General features: G+C 31.6%; 2 protein-coding genes across 27 annotated transcripts in view; one reads left to right on the forward strand and one right to left on the reverse strand.

The window, feature by feature from the left end:
- Positions 1–3,793, reverse strand: part of LOC139490723 (runt-related transcription factor 1-like) — a 52,486-nt gene extending 48,693 nt beyond the window's left edge. The window contains exon 1 of one of the 2 annotated variants that reach the window (XM_071277660.1): positions 3,103–3,793. In XM_071277660.1, the coding sequence (XP_071133761.1) occupies positions 3,103–3,142 (40 nt within the window). In that variant the 5' untranslated portion in view covers positions 3,143–3,793. The remainder of the gene's footprint in view (positions 1–3,102) is intronic. The other variant, XM_071277663.1, reaches the window with a different exon arrangement.
- The window catches only part of LOC139490725 (transcription initiation protein SPT3 homolog), a 102,732-nt gene that overhangs the window by 40,852 nt on the left and 39,948 nt on the right, over positions 1–21,932 (forward strand). For 23 of the 25 annotated variants that reach the window (XM_071277683.1, XM_071277678.1, XM_071277691.1 and 20 more), the window contains one exon: positions 20,389–20,473. In XM_071277683.1, the coding sequence (XP_071133784.1) occupies positions 20,389–20,473 (85 nt within the window). Of the gene's footprint in view, positions 1–6,418; positions 6,605–20,388; positions 20,474–21,932 lie in introns of those variants that run through there. The other 2 variants (XM_071277692.1, XM_071277689.1) reach the window with 2 other exon arrangements.

A 21,932-nucleotide genomic window follows, 5' to 3' on the forward strand; every position in this document is an offset into this window, starting at 1 on the left:
GCACTTTGATACAAATAATTGTAGAACAAGGCTGTAAGCAAACTGGGAGATATGGTGCCTTTGTACAGTTAAAAATACACAAAATTTCCATGTTTGTTTTTAAAGATAATTTTTTAATGATTTACCGAAATGTGTGCCATCTAAGCATGGGAGAATTAAAATTTCCACAAACTTGGCCTAAACAAGGGAGCTAACTAGTGTACCTTCTTGAGAATAAACAAATCTCTAATCAAATGTGAAAGTTCAACGGTTTTTTTTTCATTTGTAATAAAAAAAATAAAATTATACGATAGGGAATAAAGGATAACTGTATGGCATATTGACATTGTTGCAATCAGTTCGATGAAGAACAGGTAAACATGGATAATTATTTGATAATAATAGAAGGGGAGATAATTATATAATAATTCTTATATACAAATTAAATATTAGAGATGTATGGACACTAAAATATTGCAATTTGTTTAATAAAAAATATAACATAATGAGCATGGTAAAAAAAATAGGGAAGAAGAGTTTTGTGGAAATATTGTTGCACACTAAAAGATTTTTCTTGCCAGAAATGCATGCCAGAACAACCAATAAAAAAATGAGTAGTAACTGATTTATTTTGTCGTCCTAGTTTTGAAGGGACTAAAATTAGCATTAAGTTAGGTGAAATGACGTGAATGCGAAATGCTAACATACCACAATCAGCCTTGTACTAATCTCACAATGAGCTGCTATGAATTCTTGGTGCTATTTCTAGTTTAATATACATTGTTTAATGGTTAATTGCTCAGATATGACACAATTGTGTTGTTTTATGTGCTCATATGTGATATGATGTTGAGTTAGCATTAAGACTTGATGTACCGGTAATGCGAAATGTTTGATATTTAGAACTTGGAGAGAAAACATGGATTTAATTGTGGGAGAGAAAAAAAACATTGTGATCTAAATTGCTTGAGTGACCATATTGACATCAAATAAATTATTTTCCCTTTTCATTAATTGCTTTGTAAATTTCTGAGAGTGACTTAAAAATACAGGACCAGCTAAAGACTATTCTTGTATGTCATTTCAAAAACTTAATGCTGTTATGTTGCTCAGAAGTTAACTAAAATAGCTGGGTTTATATGGGTTGGCCCAAAACATGAGCTCTGCTTATTTTGTTGCAAAATGAAACCCCAGAGTAAGGCTGCCTAAAAAGAATAAATCTGTTTTTAGTGATATGTGTTTACAAAACATGACAAACTTAGGATGGCATCTTTTTGTCCTGAAAACATCTGCCAAATTACCACTCACTTTTTAAATCTTATATGAACAATGATGAACATTAATTAGTTTAGCATGCAAAGGGAAAGACTATGTGTAGTAGACCTCTGAGCCTTAAGTTAACATTTTTTTAAAAATTATATGTACACTAAGTAAATTTGAGATTACAAGTTGAAAATTTTTGGAGATTAGCTTCGTAATTTTGAAATGTATAAACAAACAATGAGATAAAATTTGCATAAAAGAAATTCAATATGTTCATGGATTTTGAAAAACATGCATGACTCATACATATTCCAGTCTGAAAGGAAATTCATTTCTGTCAGTTTATCACCTTATTATCAAGATTATGCTGAAGAATTGCACAGATATTTTTAAACATGCATTGCAGTTAACATGATGCATTACTGTAAGTCAATATGAACTCAGATATCAAATGTCCATATTTGGGAGGAATCAGCTCTATATTATTCAAAGACCTCTAAATCTTCCTGTATAATGCTTGCATGTTTAGAAAGTAAATGCAGATCTAGAGGGTTATTTGTTTTAACTAACTTCTTTGTGGCTTTGTATTAATTTCTATTTATTTTTTGAATATTAATAAAGCATGTAGAATTCTAAAAAGATAATTTCAAGATTAAACATCAATTTCAAAAAATTGCTTTGATATTTAAATTCATTCACCCAAAGCTTTGTTTCTGCTATTTTTATGTGTCGTCTGAGGAAAGAAGGAAAAAAAAATTATACAACAAAAAAAAGAAAGGTAATTTTTTTACCAGATTTTGTTCTGGAAGTTATATTTACATAATTTTGTATGTCCTTAAATTTTTTTATTTGCTGAGAAAAAATAAAAAATGGCTTTTCCTGTTTTAAACCAGAAAAGTTTTACGCTGGTTTGTGTTAACAACATCTTTCCACAACTACATTTCCTATATATCATGGTGGCAAGTTTTCATTGGTGGAACAAAAAAAACTTTTGAAAATATAAATTAATTTATTTATTAACATATTACTAAAATTTGTATTATTTAATTTAGTTTAAATCAATAACATTAATTTATTTGAAGACTTATTTGTTATTTTATTGTGTTATTCTATATTGATTGTTTTATGATAAAAAAAAATCAATAAAATCTGTGAATAATGAGTGAAATTCATTAATTTATTTCTAAATATTAGAACATATAACAATAAATGTTTATTTTATATAATTGCAATATTTAGTCAAATACGCTAAAATTTTAGTCTTTGTTGAAACTGATTTGGATTTTGCACCCCACTTTTCAGTAATTATTTGTGGTCCATCATGCTTTGCTTTTAAATTTTTCTAAAGCACTATTATAAAATGGTTAGCCACAAATGAACTAGCAAGATCTGAGTTCCATCATAGCATTAAAGCAAGCATGTAAAAGTTGGAATTTGTGGTTTATTTCTGTTATGTGGGTTCATGTGTTTTAAAATTAACAACTACATTAGAATAAAGCTTACTATCTATTTAAAAAAAAAATATTTAGTGTTTTCAAAATTATCAATAAATATATAAAATTGAAAAAAAAAATTATTGGCAAAGGAAAATCAAAGAAAAAAATTGAAAAAAAATAATGTCTTTCTAATTTGTGGCAACATTGGTAAACAGATAATGCAGAGTTTTGCTGACAATGCAGAATGGTTTAAAATGGAAGAATTTGTCGATCTAGACGATCACTATGATAAAATATCAAACTTTAGAACGTACATGTACATGTATCACAATTCGCTGTTATTTAGAATTATATTTGTGTTACATAATCAAGTAAAAAAGAAGAATATTTTTATTTAGAATTATATTTATCATTAAAAGCTTACCTGTTTCGTCAGGGTCCAGAAGGGATAAATCTTCCATCATTTTTATTTACAGTTGAACAAAGGAGTTATTCCAAAATTTTCAAATTTTCACTTTTCAAAAAAAGTTATTTACTTAGTGAGAGAACCTCCTGGACACACAAAGCAGGAAAAGCAAGTATATTCTTGTTAGAAATTGTTTATGGACTTTGATATCCTTGTTATCAGTTTGAGAAAGATGACTCCATTTTGTTATAATCCTACTGGCAAAAAGGGACAGCTCATCCCATGCAATTTGCACTTTTGCCTGTGTAATCATCCAGTAATTTTTTGTCCAAACAATATGGAGGCTCGTAGAGTGATTGAAAAGTCAGAAGTTAAAAATGTGGTCCTCAAGTTTTACAACATAGATACACAATTTCTCTAAGATGAATAATCATGGATTAGGTTCACAATAAAGTTCTGTTGTATGTTCGATGTAAATATGATGCAAACAGATTCCTGTGGTTTTCCTGTTTTACAATTTACAAATCATCCCGCCATTTTTGCAAATTTGTCTTCTTCACTCCTCTTTTTGTGTTAAAATTTGAAAAAAGTTGATCACACAATATGATTTAATCGGTATGAGGTTCAGTGATTTGCTGGATGAAATAAGGGTCAGAAAGGGTAGGAGTATTTACTGTATAATATGTTCTAGGAGTGTCCAAAACTGCCTTGTGGTTTTTATATGGGGCTTAGTCATTGGCTAACAGGTAGTTAGGATACTATATATCTCCAGGTTTTATCATTTTATTTTACATTGCTGTAGACTTGTTGTTGATGTATATATTAGAATCATTAAATTTCTATAAATCATGCAGTCAATTAACAAAAAGAAACATATACATGTACTTATAACTTAAACAGTGGGAAAGATTTAAATTCATATTTCAAACTTTTTGTTTATGTCTGTTACAAATATTTATGACTATGAATATATATTTCATGACTCTTTATTACTGTTGAATTAAATGAAAATTATATAATAATAATTAATTCCATAATCAATCAATTAAGAAGTAATTAATATGTTCATTATTAAATGAAATGCCTGAAACAATATTATTGTTACGTCTTTTTTTTAAACGTTATTAATGAAGTGTTCTATTCTTTATTCAGTACTATAATAGTTAAACATATTGCTCATTGTTTCTATATTTAATGAACTGTCATCGTAGAAACAAGTTTTCAATAAAAGGCCTTCTGTCTAATTGATTCAAATTACTGTAATAATTAATGATTGATCACCTTTTGTTTTCGTCATTTCGAAGAAAATAGATTTCTTATGCATTAAATTTGTATGAGTGATACGTTTATGTTAGTCTAATGTCAAATTTCAGTTCATTAAAAACACACTTGTTATGTAATATCAAACAATATTAATCCAGGGTCATATAAGTTCAGAAAGTGTTAAAAATAACAAGGATTTACCTCCCTTAGCACAAGAATATGAAGGTTTTTGCATACCTTGAAATGCTGCAATAAAAGTGTTACCTGATTGGTGTAGTATGTTGGAAACATGTTTCCTTTTGCATTTGTAAATAGTCATTTGCGATAATACACCAGAGATGGTATGCAAATTATTGGTAGAGGAAAAAGGAGATTAAAAGTGTGCAAACTGAGAAACCTTTTATTTTTTTAAGATTTAAAGAAAAACCCCAAACATACATCAGCTATTTATATTAAAATTATTTAAATGCTCACAAAAGTACATTTTAGATTAGCATTTCGTCATTTGCGATAATACACCAGAGATGGTATGCAAATTATTGGTAGAGGAAAAAAAGAAATTAAAAGTGTCCAAACTGAGAAACCTTTTGTTTATTTTTTTAAGATTTAAAGAAAAACCCCAAACATACATCAGCTATTTATATTTAACTTATTTAAATGCTTACAAAAATACATTTTAGATTAGCATTTCCATCTGAAAGAGCACCTAAAATGTAGAATCTGTTCTGAAACTGAGACAGGAAATATTTTTGTCAGAGAATCAAACTTCATTGTATTTAAAAATGGGATGTTAGGTTACTGAGATTTTCATTGCTTTTTTCTCCTTAGGATTGACCAAACAATTTTGACCAACAAAAATTTCATCAGTTTCTTTTTTGCTTTGCATTGAGGTCAAGATGAATTGCCTACTCTATTTTTCTCCCTTAAGATAAATCTCCATTGATATTTGAAGATAGTTCTACAGTACTATATCTAATTGAAGAAGAATTTAGCAAAATGTGCAAACAGGTAAGATAGTTCTACAGTAATATAGCTATATCTAATTGATGAAGAATTTAGCAAAATGTGCAAACAGGCAGTAATAATTGAATCAGAACTGTCGTGAGTGTATGCAAACTTCTCTGTGTATCGTCCTGAACATGCATGAAATATTTGCCACTGGACATTTAGCAACCAACAATTAATCAATCTCTGTGCAGAGATTTGATGTTTCCAAGATTTATAGGTTGATAATTATTCCAGAACAAACATTAGTTTTGTACCCTTACAATATGGACAAGACCTTTTGGCTTTTGCTCAATACATTATTGTGTTCATCTGGTTCCACCATTGACCAATTTGAGCCATATAACACTGTTTACCAAGTACCAATAGATCTGCTGCATTCAGAAATTCAATCTTTGTTAAAATTTATATTGTGTTTTAAAGGTGACCTAAAAGTTCATATAAAAAGGGCTTTACTCATTGATGAAGGCCATACTATGAGGTATAGTTGATATTTTCTGTGTCATTTAGTCTTACGTGGAGAGTTGTCTCATTGGCAATCATACTATATATTCTTTTTTATATTGAAACCATGTTTTTATATAATGCATATATACAACTGAGTCAATTTAATAGCCACATGTTTTTGTTCATGTTGTGATGATTTTCAGACAATCAAAATCTGAAGCCTGTTGGCTTATTTCAATAAATAGCAGTAAATGAAGACAAAGTGTAAAATGTCCTCGCCCACAAATAAGCTTCAGAAAAGACCTGTGACATTTGAAAGTATCAGTGTATATATTGATTTCTATCCAGTATAAATCTTCACTCATTACGTTTGCCCTATTCAAACAATAATATTCCCCCAACAGTATTGTATATGTTAGTACATATCAATTTAAACTGGTAGAAAAAAGTATAAAAAATTCATGTTGCAAATAAATCATTCAATGCAATGGAAAATTTGGAGCTAAGTGACATATGATGATGAAAAAAGTTTTAACTTACCAAATGTTTAGATGCATGATGCATTGGTGCAGTGGGTGCAGTATATATAGATGCATTCTCTCCACATTGACTCCCTTTTACGCACAATGCAATGATATGTGTCTTGTAGCTGTTGAAGTCTCTGGTTCAAAGGAAAGATGCATTAAGGAGTGGAGTTGACTGTATTATTGTTACAGTGTGGGCTGGAATCAGGGTAGAAACTGTGTCAGTCGCTCCCAACAGCCAAAGTTAAGATTACGGAATAGTATTGATTTAAAATCTATATGTAATTTGCTAAGCTACATTTCAATTTAATAATTGATTCTGCATGTAGATAAATAGCATACATATTTTTTATTAATATATATATATATATATATAACCCATGAAGGAAATGTTTAATTGATAAAAAAATGAAAGGGCTAGAATTAATGATGACTATAGGCAATACCTAATAACTGTTTGTTTAAGCTGCCACTGACATAGATAATGTTATTGTGTCGGACACTGAAGGCCAGATAATGGCGTGAAATCTATTGTGGGAAATTAGTTCTTAAAGGCTTTTCTTTGTCAATGAATTTGTACTTTTGACAGAATAATTAGGTTTTCATTTCTCAGCCTTATTGATTTTAGTTAGAGCTGTACATCATTTAGGTATATAGGTGGTACAGGTATACAGTTCATCAATTAGAGTTTGCTGCAGTATGTTTTGTTTTAGTAAAGGTGTTGAATAATCCTGAAGATTTATGTCTTAGTCAAGAGCCTCAAGAGTATATTTCTGCTAATAAATTCTACTGCCTAGAAGATATTTCTGCTCGTTAATTGTACTGTGTAGAGTTCTTACCAAGAAGATATTTCAGGCTCCCTGTTGAAGACCGTACTTTGACCTATAATGGTTTACTTTCATAAATTTTCACTTGGATGGTGAGTTGTCTCATGGGTACTGATACCTCCCACATCTTCTAGATCTTATATCTATACACCAAATCATTTCCCCTTTAAGTCACGAAATTTATGGAGTTCAGTACCATGTATACCTTACAAATCTGGAATTGAAAGGAAAAATCATAATTCCCAGCTGAAAGCAACTTTAACTTTCGAACACATTGATAATGAATTAACCCTTTAACCCCCAATCCCGCCTGTAGGCGTGATGGCGACAACCATTCTTTGATGGCCCGTATGACCCTCCATACTTTTTTTGAACTGCCCCAGCTGAACTGTCATGATAGCAGGGACTTCAACCAAGCAGTTCATGGTCCATCAACTCTTCTCAGATGTCTGTTCATGAACATATGGCACTTTGAAAGCTGTTTAAGAGTTCAAAATCAGAAAAACATGAAAAGTAGCCAAAATCCGGTGGGGGTGGGCATCTTTTGATGGCCACTACGTAACTGGAAGTGACTGTTGGTAAAAACTATTATCATATATGCATGCATAGGTGGTATAGGAACACAACGAGGTATAATATGGCCAATAGGAATCTAGTCTGTAAAATCTAGGTCACCGTTTTGTCAAAAATCCATAAAAACGGACATTTAGGCAGACCTGACTTGACAATGATAATTCCCAAGCAAGACACTGAAGTCCAATATACTCCCAGCTAGCATGAATGGACTACTGTAACTATAGGGTAATACTTGAATGACAAAAAAACACAGTCGTGTCAGTGTTCACCTCTCAAGGTCGTTTTGAAATCGGAAAATAGACGGAAAATTAGCATTTTTCACTGGGGGTGGGTTCAAACCCACGAAAAAATATTCCACCTCCCACCCCACCCCCCACCCATGCCATTCGCCCCCAAATCCCAATAAGTAGTTTAATAGATGAGCATCAGTTACAGCATCAGGAGTTTGCTCATTTGCATATAATTTGCATATGTTTGCAAATTTTCGAAAATGCCTGATTTTCCAAAAATGTCTTGGGGGCGAATGAGTTAAGGTTAAATAAATTATTTTACTATTCAGTGTTATTCTTGATATTCTGTTTTAATGAATTATGAAGGACCATGTTCATTGGCTGCACAAGAAATTAAGTGCAACAGATAGATACCTGAAAAAACTAGAAAAGGAATTTTCTGAATTTATGCTACTTATAAGACAATGTTAGATTTTGGGGAAATTTTATCTTGATACTTATAACATTACAATTTTATCTTGGCAATTATAACATTACAAAGAGTTGCAATGATAAGTTTAATCTTCATCACAGTGAAAACAGGTCTATAGTAACTGCTGGACTCAATGCATCTGAAAAACCTTTGAGAAGAAAATTTTTGTTTATGATTTCTTAGCTTCTTTGAAAGGGAATGATTTTGTATATGATCTGCAGCTTGATGATGTTCTAAGCCTGTAAACCACTTTTACCTTTGCAGAGCAGCCACATCCTAATGCTAATTTGCTAATGGTTGAAAATTTATCAACTTGTGGTACAAGGAAAAGTATTCTCAATCTCCTTCTGCATGCAAGAAAATGGTTTCATATTTGGTCTGAAACTTGATAAAGTTTAGATATTGGTCAGTATGGGTTTACAACTGAAGGGTCAGAATGGGTCTATAATTGACCTACTGCATTACAGAAATATTCATCCTGGGATCTTCATTATAAATGTACAAAAGTAAGACATAATTTGATGACAAGACCTAGAAAGTTAGCCTGTGGTTTTGTCCATGGGTGTCTGATGCCCCACCCCTCATCCTCATTATTAAAAATGATAAAATTAATTATGTGAATTTTATGTTACTTTGGTTTCAAGACTTTCAAGGTAAATTCAATCAGGATCATTAAATCAGCTATACATTTGAGAGTGTACACTCTTGTGTTTCCTTGGATCATGCCCAAGCACCTGATATCATTATGTTACAAATTTTCTCAACTGCTATTTAGATTTCTACCTCTAAACCATGACAAGAAATGTCCATTAAAACGTTGATTTGGACCTATTGCTTTACCAGAGAAAGTTGAAGGGGATAGATAAGTTATAGCTCGTCAACAACCGTCCCAAGGCCAATGATTCAGATTAACATAAGCACAAGTCTAGTTCATGTTTCTGAATCCTATTTGTAAATACAAATATATGTTGTAAAGGAGGGGCAAAGGATACCAAAAGGGACATCTGAATCCTATTTGTAAATACAAATATATGTTGTGAAGGAGGGGCGAAGGATACCAAAAGGGACATCTGAATCCTATTTGTAAATACAAATATATGTTGTAAAGGAGGGGCGAAAGATACCAAAAGGGACATCTGAATCCTATTTGTAAATACAAATATATGTTGTAAAGGAGGGGTGAAGGATACAAAAAGGGACATCTGAATCCTATTTGTAAATACAAATATATGTTGTAAAGGAGGGGTGAAGGATACAAAAAGGGACATCTGAATCCTATTTGTAAATACAAATATATGTTGTAAAGGAGGGGCAAAGGATACCAAAAGGGACATCTGAATCCTATTTGTAAATACAAATATATGTTGTAAAGGAGGGGCAAAGGATACCAAAAGGGACATCTGAATCCTATTTATAAATACAAATATATGTTGTTAAGGAGGGGCGAAGGATACCAAAAGGGACATCTGAATCCTATTTGTAAATACAAATATATGTTGTAAAGGAGGGGCGAAGGATACCAAAAGGGACATCTGAATCCTATTTGTAAATACAAATATATGTTGTAAAGGAGGGGCGAAGGATACCAAAAGGGACATCTGAATCCTATTTGTAAATACAAATATATGTTGTAAAGGAGGGGCGAAGGATACCAAAAGGGACATGTGAATCCTATTTGTAAATTCAAATATATGTTGTAAAGGAGGGGTGAAGGATACAAAAAGGGACATCTGAATCCTATTTGTAAATACAAATATATGTTGTAAAGGAGGGGCGAAGGATACAAAAAGGGACATCTGAATCCTATTTGTAAATACAAATATATGTTGTAAAGGAGGGGCGAAAGATACCAAAAGGGACATCTGAATCCTATTTGTAAATACAAATATATGTTGTAAAGGAGGGGCGAAGGATACCAAAAGGGTCATCTGAATCCTATTTGTAAATACAAATATATGTTGTAAAGGAGGGGCGAAGGATACAAAAAGGGACATCTGAATCCTATTTGTAAATACAAATATATGTTGTAAAGGAGGGGCAAAGGATACCAAAAGGGACATCTGAATCCTATTTGTAAATACAAATATATGTTGTAAAGGAGGGGCTAAGGATACCAAAAGGGACATCTGAATCCTATTTGTAAATACAAATATATGTTGTAAAGGAGGGGCGAAGGATACCAAAAGGGACATCTGAATCCTATTTGTAAGTACAAATATATGTTGTAAAGGAGGGACAAAGGAGACCAAAAGGGACATCTGAATCCTATTTGTAAATACAAATATATGTTGTAAAGGAGGGGCGAAGGATACCAAAAGGGACATCTGAATCCTATTTGTAAATACAAATATATGTTGTAAAGGAGGGGCAAAGGAGACCAAAAGGGACATCTGAATCCTATTTGTAAATACAAATATATGTTGTAAAGGAGGGGCGAAGGATACCAAAAGGGTCATCTGAATCCTATTTGTAAATACAAATATATGTTGTAAAGGAGGGGCAAAGGATACCAAAAGGGAATACAAATATATGTTGTAAAGGAGAGGCGAAGGATACCAAAAGGGACATCTGAATCCTATTTGTAAATACAAATATATGTTGTAAAGGAGGGGCAAAGGAGACCAAAAGGGACATCTGAATCCTATTTGTAAATACAAATATATGTTGTAAAGGAGGGGCAAAGGAGACCAAAAGGGACATCTGAATCCTATTTGTAAATACAAATATATGTTGTAAAGGAGGGGCAAAGGATACCAAAAGGGACATCTGAATCCTATTTGTAAATACAAATATATGTTGTAAAGGAGGGGCGAAGGATACCAAAAGGGACATCTGAATCCTATTTGTAAATACAAATATATGTTGTAAAGGAGGGGCGAAGGATACCAAAAGGGACATCTGAATCCTATTTGTAAATACAAATATATGTTGTAAAGGAGGGGCAAAGGATACCAAAAGGGAATACAAATATATGTTGTAAAGGAGAGGCGAAGGATACCAAAAGGGACATCTGAATCCTATTTGTAAATACAAATATATGTTGTGAAGGAGGGGCGAAGGATACCAAAAGGGACATCTGAATCCTATTTATAAATACAAATATATGTTGTAAAGGAGGGGCGAAGGATACCAAAAGGGACATCTGAATCCTATTTGTAAATACAAATATATGTTGTAAAGGAGGGGCAAAGGAGACCAAAAGGAACATCTGAATCCTATTTGTAAATACAAATATATGTTGTAAAGGAGGGGCGAAGGATACCAAAAGGGACATCTGAATCCTATTTGTAAATACAAATATATGTTGTGAAGGAGGGGTGAAAGATACCAATAGGGACAGTCAAATAGTAATTGTATAATTTATAATACAATACTGTTTACACTAACAACAGTCCCCTAAATGATTTTTGTCGAGCCTTCGACTTTAGTCGAAAAAGCGAGACTAAGCGATCCTACATTCCATCGTCGTCGTCGTCGGCGGCGTCCACAAATATTCACTCTGTGGTTAAAGTTTTTGAAATTTTAATAACTTTCTTAAACTATACTGAATTTCTACCAAACTTGGACAGAAGCTTGTTTATGATCATAAGAAAGTATCCAGAAGTAAATTTTGTAAAAATAAAATTCCATTTTTTCTGTATTTTACTTATAAATGGACTTAGTTTTTCTGCGAGGAAACATTACATTCACTCTGTGGTTAAAGTTTTTAAAATTTTAATAACTTTCATAAACTATCGAATTTTATATTATATGGTACTATAAAGATGTTATATCATGAATCCTTTATGATGCACCACCTTTGTTAATTTTAACTATTCTTTTTTTTTAAATTTTGCGCATTAATTTGTTTTTTTCAATTTAGCATTGGAAATGCAGCTGCCATTTAGGGAGAGAAAACTGCAGATTCTTTATTGAAATTAATGAATATTTTTTAGTAAATTTTAACCATTAGATCTGATATTAATAAGATTGATTTATTCATTGCAGTGTTCTGTGTAATATTTGTAGATATTTCCTGATAATATACCCCAAGGGAGAATTGTCTGCTGCTTTTATAATGAGACATAAAAGGCTGTTACTTTCTATGAGAATTCTTCACAAATAAATAAAATTATCACTATAATTTAAGTAACCAATTCTAATACAGACCTGTGCATTTAATATCTCTTATGTCTCAGGTCTGATGGCAAACTTTGATGGTGCTCTGAATTACAATAAAAAATATTGGACTTTTCAAGGTTTTTATGACCCTTTTTAGCTCACCTGGCCTAAAAGGCCAAGTGAGCTTTTCTCATCACTTGGCGTCCGACATCTGTCGTCGTCGTCCGTCGTTGTCGTCCGTCGTCGTTAACTTTTACAAAAATCTTCTCCTCTGAAACTACTGGGCCAGATCAAACCAAACTTGGCCACAATCATCATTGGGGTATCTAGTTTAAAAAATGTGTCCGGTGACCTGGCCAACCAACCAAGATGGCCGCCATGGCGAAAAATAGAACATAGGGGTAAAATGCAGTTTTTGGCTTATAACTCAAAAACCAAAGCATTTAGAGCAAATCTGACATGGGGTTAAATTGTTATTCAGGTCAAGACCTTATAATCTGCCCTGCATTTTTCAGATGAATCGGACAACCCGTTGTTGGGTTGCTGCCCCTAAATTGACAATTTTAAGGAAATTTTATTGTTTTTGGTTATTATCTTGAATATTATTATAGATGGAGATAAACTGTAAACAGCAATAATGTTCAGCAAAGTAAGATTTACAAAAAGGTCAACATGACCGAAATGGTCAGTTGACCCCTTTAGCAGTTATTGCCCTTTATAGTCAATTTTTAACCATTTTTCGTAAATCTTAGTTATCTTTTACAAAAATCTTCTTCTCTGAAACTACTGGGCCAAATTAATCCAAACTTGGCCAAAATCATCATTGGGGTATCTAGTTTAAAAAATGTGTGGCGTGACCCTGCCAACCAACCAAAGTGGCCGCCATGGCTAAAAATAGAACATAGGGGTAAAATGTAGATTTTGGCTTATATCTCTGAAACCAAAGTATTTAGAGCAAATCTGACAGGAATAAATTGTTTATCAGGTCAAGATCTATCTACCCTGAAATTTTAAGACAAAACAGACACCCTGTTGTTGGGTTGCTGCCCCAGAATTAGTAATTTTAAGGAAATTTTGCAGTTTTTGGTTATTATCTTGAATATTATAATAGATAGAGATAAACTGTAAACAGCAATAATGTTCAGCAAAGTAAGATCTACAAATAAGTCAACATGACCAAAATTGTCAAGTTACCCCTTAAGGAGTTATTGCCCTTTATAGTAATTTTTTAACAATTTTCATAAATTTTTGTAAATTTTTGTAAATTTGTAGAATATATTTTCCACTGTAATTACTGGGCCAAGTTCATTATAGATAGAGATAACTGTAGCAAGAAGAATGTCCAGTAAAGTAAGATCTACAAACACATCATGATCACCAAAACACAATTTTGTCATGAATTTATCTGTGTCCATTGTTTAATATGCACATAGACCAAGGTGAGCGACACAGGCTCTTGAGAGCCTCTAGTTAACTCACCTGTCCGAAGAGCCAAGTGAGCTTTTCTCATCACTTGGCGTCTGTCTTCTGCCGTTGTCTTTAAATTTTTACAAAAATCTTCTCATCTGAAAATACTGGGCAAAATTTAAGCAAAATTGGCCACAATCATCAATGGGGTCTTTTAAGTTTAATAAGTATGTCACTGTGTGACAGACACTAACCAAGATGGCAGACATGGCTTAAAACTAAACATAGACGTAAAATGCATGTTTTGTCTGCTATTTTGAAAACAGTTATAAATAGAGAATATTTGACATTCCTAATACAACAAACCTCTCCAACAATTTTTATATAGATGTTATTGCCCTTAAATGACAAATTTTACTATTTTTTCATTTTTATACAACCACAAAAAAATTTTTTGCATTGTATAATGGTATGATGTCGTCGGCGGCGTCTGCGTCGTCCGAAAACACATTTGGTGTCCGGACAATAACTTTAGTTTACGTGAATGGATCTTTTTGCAATTTTATAAGAAGATTCAATACCTCAAAAGGAAGGTTGGGATTGATTTTGGGAATGATGGTTTCTACTGTTTTGGAAAAAGGGGCCCAAAACAAGTATTTTTCTACTTTCAGGATATCAACTTGTGTATAAGCATTTTTGTCGAGCCTTCGACTTTAGTCGAAAAAGCGAGACTAAGCGATCCTACATTCCGTCGTCGTCGGCGTCGTCGTCGTCGGCGGTGTCCACAAATATTCACTCTGTGGTTAAAGTTTTTGAAATTTTAATAACTTTCTTAAACTATACTGAATTTCTACCAAACTTGGACAGAAGCTTGTTTATGATCATAAGAAAGTATCAAGAAGTAAATTTTGTGAAAATAAAATTCCATTTTTTCCATATTTTACTTATAAATGGACTTAGTTTTTCTGCGAGGAAACATTACATTCACTCTGTGGTTAAAGTTTTTAAAATTTTAATAATTTTCATAAACTATCCTTGATTTGTACCAAACTTGGACAGAAGCTTGTTTATGATCATAAGATAGTATCAAGAAGTAAATTTTGTAAAAATAAATTTCCACTTTTCCGTATTTTACTTATAAATGGACTTAGTTTTTCTGCGAGGAAACATTACATTCACTCTGTGGTTAAAGTTTTTAAAATTTTAATAACTTTCATAAACTATCCTTGATTTGTACCAAACTTGGACAGAAGCTTGTTTATTATCATAAGATAGTATCAAGAAGAAAATTTTGTAAAAATAAATTTCAACTTTTCCGTTTTTTACTTATAAATGGACTTAGTTTTTTTGCCAGAAACAAAACATTCACTCTGTGGTTTAAGTTTTTAAATTTTTTATAATGTTCTTAAACTATCCTGGATTTCTACCAAACTTAGACAAAAGCTTGTTTCTGATCATAAGATATTATTCAGAAGTAAATTTTGTAAAAAAAAAAATCACTTTTTCCGTATTTTACTTATAAATGGACTTAGTTTTTCTTCCAGTTAACATTACATACAGTCTGCAGTTAAAGTTTATAAAACATTTATTAGATTCATAAACTATCCTGGATTTTTTACCAAACTTGGAAGCTTCTTTCAATCAAAAGACAGTATCGAGAGGGAAATTTTTATTGATGTTTTTCCTCATTTTTGTTGAGTCTGCGATTAACAGCAAAAGTAGGCGAGACACTGGGTTCCGTGGAACCCTTACGAATTTTTTAAAATTGCTCTGAAATTGTATCACAATGTTTAATACCACAGGTAGAAGGTTTGGATTGATTTTGGGGGTTATGGTCCCTAATGTGTAGGAATTTGGGGCCAAAAAAGGTGCCAAAATAAGTATTTTTTTTTAGTTTTCAGTCAATAACAGTGTTTAAGTGTATACATATCTCAGATATTATACCACAAGTTTCCATACTACAAAGGGATGGTTAGGGGGAGGGAGGTATGGTTCAAATCATCAAGCAATTAGGGACAAAAAAGGGGGAAACAAGGGGTTTTCTGGTTAAAGGACAATTTAGAAAATTTAAAAGCAGTAAAGGGGAGGTAATCCAATTAAAAAAAAACCACTGTTATGTATATGTATATGTATGATTACTTGATTACCCCCTTACACTGCCTGAAAATTATGTATTAAGAACTGATGATTATTTTGAGATGGATACGTAGCTGTAAATTTATTTTTAGAAGTGACTGTTTATTAATATTTATTTTAACCATGACTGTATGTCATTTTATATTTTAATATTTTATGAGTAGTTATTGATGCCAACTCCATTAGAAATTTGAATTGAGATTATTTTTCTAATAAGGAAACAAGGGAGGTGAAAAAAATGTGGGAGGGGAGTGGCTGGTTGGGGTGTAAAATTTTTCTCATTTCAGATTTTAGAAATTAAAAAGAATTTTTCTGCAAATATTTTTTTTTGAGGGGATAAATATTCAACAGTATAGTGTATTGCTCAATAGCAAAAAAAATATTTTTAAGTTCATTTAGACCACATTAATTCTGTGTCAGAAACCTGATGTTTCAACTACTAAATTACAATCCAAATTCAGAGCTGTATCAAGCTTGAATGTTGTGTCCATACTTGCCCCAACTGTTCAGGGTTCGACCACTGCGGTCGTATAAAGCTGTGCCCTGCTGAGCATCTGGTTGTTGAATATGTATATATAGACCAAGGTGAGCATCACAAGCTCTATAATTCAGCTCACTTGCACAAAATTGTCCAACATCTTTGAACCATTATAGAGATAATATAACAGGACAATAATGTTTAGACTACACTGTCTGTTTAGACCAAAAATGTCAGAAGACTTTAAAGCATATTTTGTGTCAATGATGAAGTCACCTTACTTTGAAACTTTATATATTGCAATTTTATATATCATTACAAATGATGAAGTCACCTAACTTTGAAACTTTATATATTGCAATTTTATATATCATTACAAGCTGATTTTTGTTTGAAATATATTGTTGCCACACAATAAAACTGAATCCCGCCTCCTCGTTGAATATTGCTTCAGTACTAAAAGAGTGAAGTATTTTTAGTAGTGAAGTACAGTTGTACTGGTTTGATTTACTCAGCGTTTAAGTTTCCACCACTGTAATTATTAAGTACATTGATTTTTACTTGAAGCAGATTTCAGTGTATTTTGTCTGTTTTATTGCTCTGAAATACATTGTCATAATTTGTCTGAAAACTAGAACAGGATTATGAATAGAAGAATGAAAATTCTACCTACATTTAAGATTAGTTGTTATATTAAGGGTTGTATTTGTCTGTATTAACTGTCAGTATATGGTAAAAAAGATTAGAAGAATTGAGTTTCAAAAAATCATTGTGTTTAAAGGTCATCTCAGAAACTAAGGCGATGTTAAAAAGAAATGTATTCACATTTCATCAAAAGACTGTCTTATATATATGTCATGATGGTACCTTTTGATGTTTGTTAAATAAGGATAATATTTCAAAGAAGACCCCATGATGCTAATGGGACACTTTGTGCATGCGCTACGAATATAAAGAGCTAAAATGTCAAATAGTCTCATTTATTCAGAAAAAAAAAATCAAAAGTCAATTTTACCCGTCTCCTATATCAGAATTTGACATTTCTCTATTGCCAAACACAGATATAGAGACATTTAAATAATATATTCTGTACAATGAAAGCCAAGCATTATTCTTCAATTCGCTTCCTTTTGGATTGTACAGTATAGAATATACTAGATGACACCTGCGAAATCGCGGGCGTGGGTATTCAGAGCGTGGTTGTAAGTATGTTAAGTGTTGAAAGATGAGTTTTTGTAAAAAAAATAATAATGAAAGGTATCAAAAGTCATAGGTACTTTGGGACCGGACAATTGTACTTAATCTATCCGCCTCCTGTTTTTCCAAAATTCCCATTTTTTTTGGTTTTCTATTCAGGAAAGGTAACAAAAGTCATAGGTACTTGGGGACAGGACGATTGTTTTTCTACACCTCCTCTTTTTTCCCAAAATTTTCCCATTTGTTTTTTTTCTTTCTATAAAATTTGTGACCCAAAGAATTTTTGTAAAACATTTTATAACTGGAGATTTCAGAAAAGGTATTAAAAGTCTTAGGTACTTTGGGACAGGACAATTGTTTTTCAAGCCCGGTCCTCCTTTCCCCCCAAAAATTCCCATTTTTTTCTATCAATTTCAATAATGTTAGCGTTTATCTGTACATAATGAACATTCATTACTATAAATAAAGTGTATTTGCTTTTTACTATCAATTCTCAGTTTATTAATATCAATCCACTGCGGTCATTGATATATTACATAGACCCTCTCCATTTAATAAACTCTGTGACCGTCATGGATAGTAAACTTGAAAATGATAGCAGATAGAAAATACACTTTATTCATGTATCAAAGTGTACAGAAAAAACACAAACTGTAAGTCTATTCTGACTTAAAATTACGTCCAATGACGGAACAATATCCGGACGTCTTTTTTTCTGTTTTTCTCCCAAAATAACCCAGACTGAATAATCATAAGAATGGATGACAAATGCAACTATGCATGGTACCTATAGGAAACAAGGGCATGATGAATAATGTATTGTGGAAAGAAGAGAAGCCACACAAAAAATGAGGTCTTCTCGTTTAATAGTATATAGACAGATCTGGTATGGTATTTTGTCATAATTTTGAGTCAAAATGTTTTGCTGGGTGTTCTGTTCATATCCATTACAGTATACCAGAAAGTTGAGCATAAATGTCAATCGATGTGGTGTATTTATTTGCTAACAGATTGACCAATTACATGTACTTATAGATGGCCTTCTGAAACAAGTGACACAATATACAACACTATTACCTGGCCCACACTGAATCCATTCTACCTGAACTAATAGTACAATTTTCAACTCCTCCGGTCCATAGTAATACATTGGTTTGGGGGAAGATTTGTCTCCCTTGTCATCATCAATATATTTAAGTATATATAAGAAAGATGTAAAGAAAAAAAGAAGAAACAGAAATAAGAAAGAATTGAGGGAAAAGAGAAAGAGAAGAAATAAAAAAGAGCATACAAAAGCTCATATGAATATTTTGGTATTTAAGTATCTTAATATCTGCAGAGACAGAATCTTATCCCCACCCCCTAAACAGATATTATGAATTACCCTTTACTTCTCCACTGATGACATTCATCTTATCTCTCTTGCAAGCTAGTCATTCATCTTATCTCTCTTGCAAGCTAGCCATTCATTATCCAAAATAAGATGATTAGATGTGAATGAAACATCGTTTTGCCATAAGTTTCTAAGTAAGATTGAGAATGGAAATTGGTAATGTGTCAAAGAGACAACAATTGGACCAAAGAGAAGAAAAAAGCCAAAGGCCATAAATGGGTCTTCAACACAGCAATTAAAAATTCAGTACCTGTATGTGGGCTTCAGCTGGCCCCTACACATAAATGTGTACCAGTTCCGTTAAAATGGATGTCATACTAAACTCCTAACTCAGAATATACAAATGAACTAAAATTAAAACACATACAAGACTAACAAAGAACAGAGGCTCATGACTTGGGACATGTACCAAAATTCGGGGTGGGTTTTGTTTTGTGAAATCTCAACCCTCCCTTCCTCTTGTCAGCAAAAGGTTCATATTAAACCATTGAAAAGGTTAATTGCATGTACTGTAATTTATATTTTTTTAATTTCTTAAATTATAATATTCCTATCTTGATGATATTTCATTTTGAGATAAAAAAAAAAAAAATGTCACAACAATTTTATTTCTAGGATTCCATTTGACAATTATTTGTCTTCATTAATTCTTAATAGGAATATAACACTGTGTAAGCAACATGCCAAATAAAGAAAAATCACACTATAAATGTGGCATTGGAATATCATATGTTCTAATAAAAATAGGAATTGTATTTCATTGGAATTGAACTTTATCTCAAACTTTTTTAGGTGTTAGATTTTAGTTTGAAATGAGAAGAAAAAGAGAAAATCATTTGTTAAGAGAGTGCTTTAATTTTTTTTTTATTATTATCAAATTAGAAAAGGAAAAAAAAAAAACAGAAAAAAACAAAACAAACATATTAGCTGGATACAAATTGTATAGTATCTTCACAATTATTTTCACTGAAAAATATATGTTGAACAGAACAGAATTGAATGTCATGCAAACAAAGTTTTATTTAATTTAAGAAGTTTTAAAGCATAATTAAACTTTCAAATTGTGTCATTGCTAAGAATTAACAAAAGGTCAATATTATCCTGAATATGATGAGATATTTCCCACTGGACATTAATCAAAATACATTTAACCATGTTACTTGTAATGAATTGTATATATTTTGTATATTTCTAGGTATAGGTTTGGAGACTGTAGGAAGCCATTGTATATATTTTGTCTACTTCTAGGTATGGGTTTGGAGACTGTAGGAAGCCATTGTATGATACAGCAGTCCTGGTAGAGGAGATTGTCAAACAACAGATGATTTCTTTGGTAATTTACCCTGACTTCTCTAATTCTTCCTTAATTAATTACTTTCCTGACTTTTTGATTATTTTCATTTAATCAACTTGTGTTTTTTTTTTTATATCAGTTCTTCATTGGTCATAATTTGATTATGACGTCAAAATATATTACTTTCCTCTGAAATTCCTATTGTGACATCATGAAAAAATGTAACCATGCTTGATCAAGTGTCCTTTAGAAAGAACAAATCTTTTTGCAGGTCATTCAAAAAGAAGGATGAAGATTGTGTGGAGTATTGTCTAAACTAAAGTGAATCATTAGAGAAATAGATTCCACCACCAGATCTTATGCTATACATTTTTTGTCCACTCTCAACAGTTAAATATTGAATATTTAAAACTCTCAGCAAGCATTATGTTTTAAATTTGAAAAATTACCTCTCGAGTTGATAAATTTTGTATCACACCCGATGCAGTGTTGTTAGAATCTATATTTTTTCCAACCGAGAAATGTCTGCTTTCATGTAATTGCATTGATCTATCTTTGGTGTTGTTCATGTATGAACACTTTGATTTACAAGATGCCATTCTGTTTTTGGAAAGATTGGAACTTGTTCTAAATCTTTCCTTAGGCACTGGCCTCCCTAACAACACGACAGGTTAGCTACTATTACTGCATGTATTCACACTGAAATATAGTTCCCCATAGTTCTTATGTATGTGCACATAATACACATATAAACTGTGAAAAATGGGTATATTTTTGGAGCAGTTCATTCAAGAATGTATGTAATTAAGGTGTGTTGATGTGCAGGCTTTTTAAGCATTTTGATTAAGTTGAGTATTGATACAATACTAGTATGATTGACAACTGTCATTATCACCAAACAATCAGGGACAAGGTGAACCCTAAATTACATTATGCCCCACCTCCTAAACCGTCAATCAAATTGACCACATTACTTATCAACATCAGTGTTACATAATTGTACAGACCCAATTAACATCTCAATACACAAATATTTGACCTCATAATTGAATACACAAATGTATATATTAGATGTTTGATACATAAGGATGATAGATTTATTTATTAACTATTACTTTTGATCTACATTACACAAAGTGATTCTGTAAATTATGTCTGAAAGATAAATGATGAATTAAGGATTAACACAATTGTTAAAAAAAAAAGTAATTATAAATATAAATATGAATATATAAAAAGTTAGGCCTATAATTTACTTGATAATTTTCCAATAATCATCTGTAATAAATCAACAATTTAGGTTAGTTCACTTTTTTTATTTATCAGAAATTGGCTTGAAACTGTTTTAAAATTTTAAAACTTTTATTTATAACAAACCATTTTTTATTAATTTATTCCCCATCAATCATTATGTCTACTTTAGTCATTTGAAATTTTATAAGAAGTGAATATATATTATTGCTATCAAGAAAAATCTGCATTATTTCAATAAAATAAG

Source organism: Mytilus edulis, chromosome 10 (assembly GCF_963676685.1).
Source record: "Mytilus edulis chromosome 10, xbMytEdul2.2, whole genome shotgun sequence".
Taxonomy (NCBI): domain Eukaryota; kingdom Metazoa; phylum Mollusca; class Bivalvia; order Mytilida; family Mytilidae; genus Mytilus; species Mytilus edulis.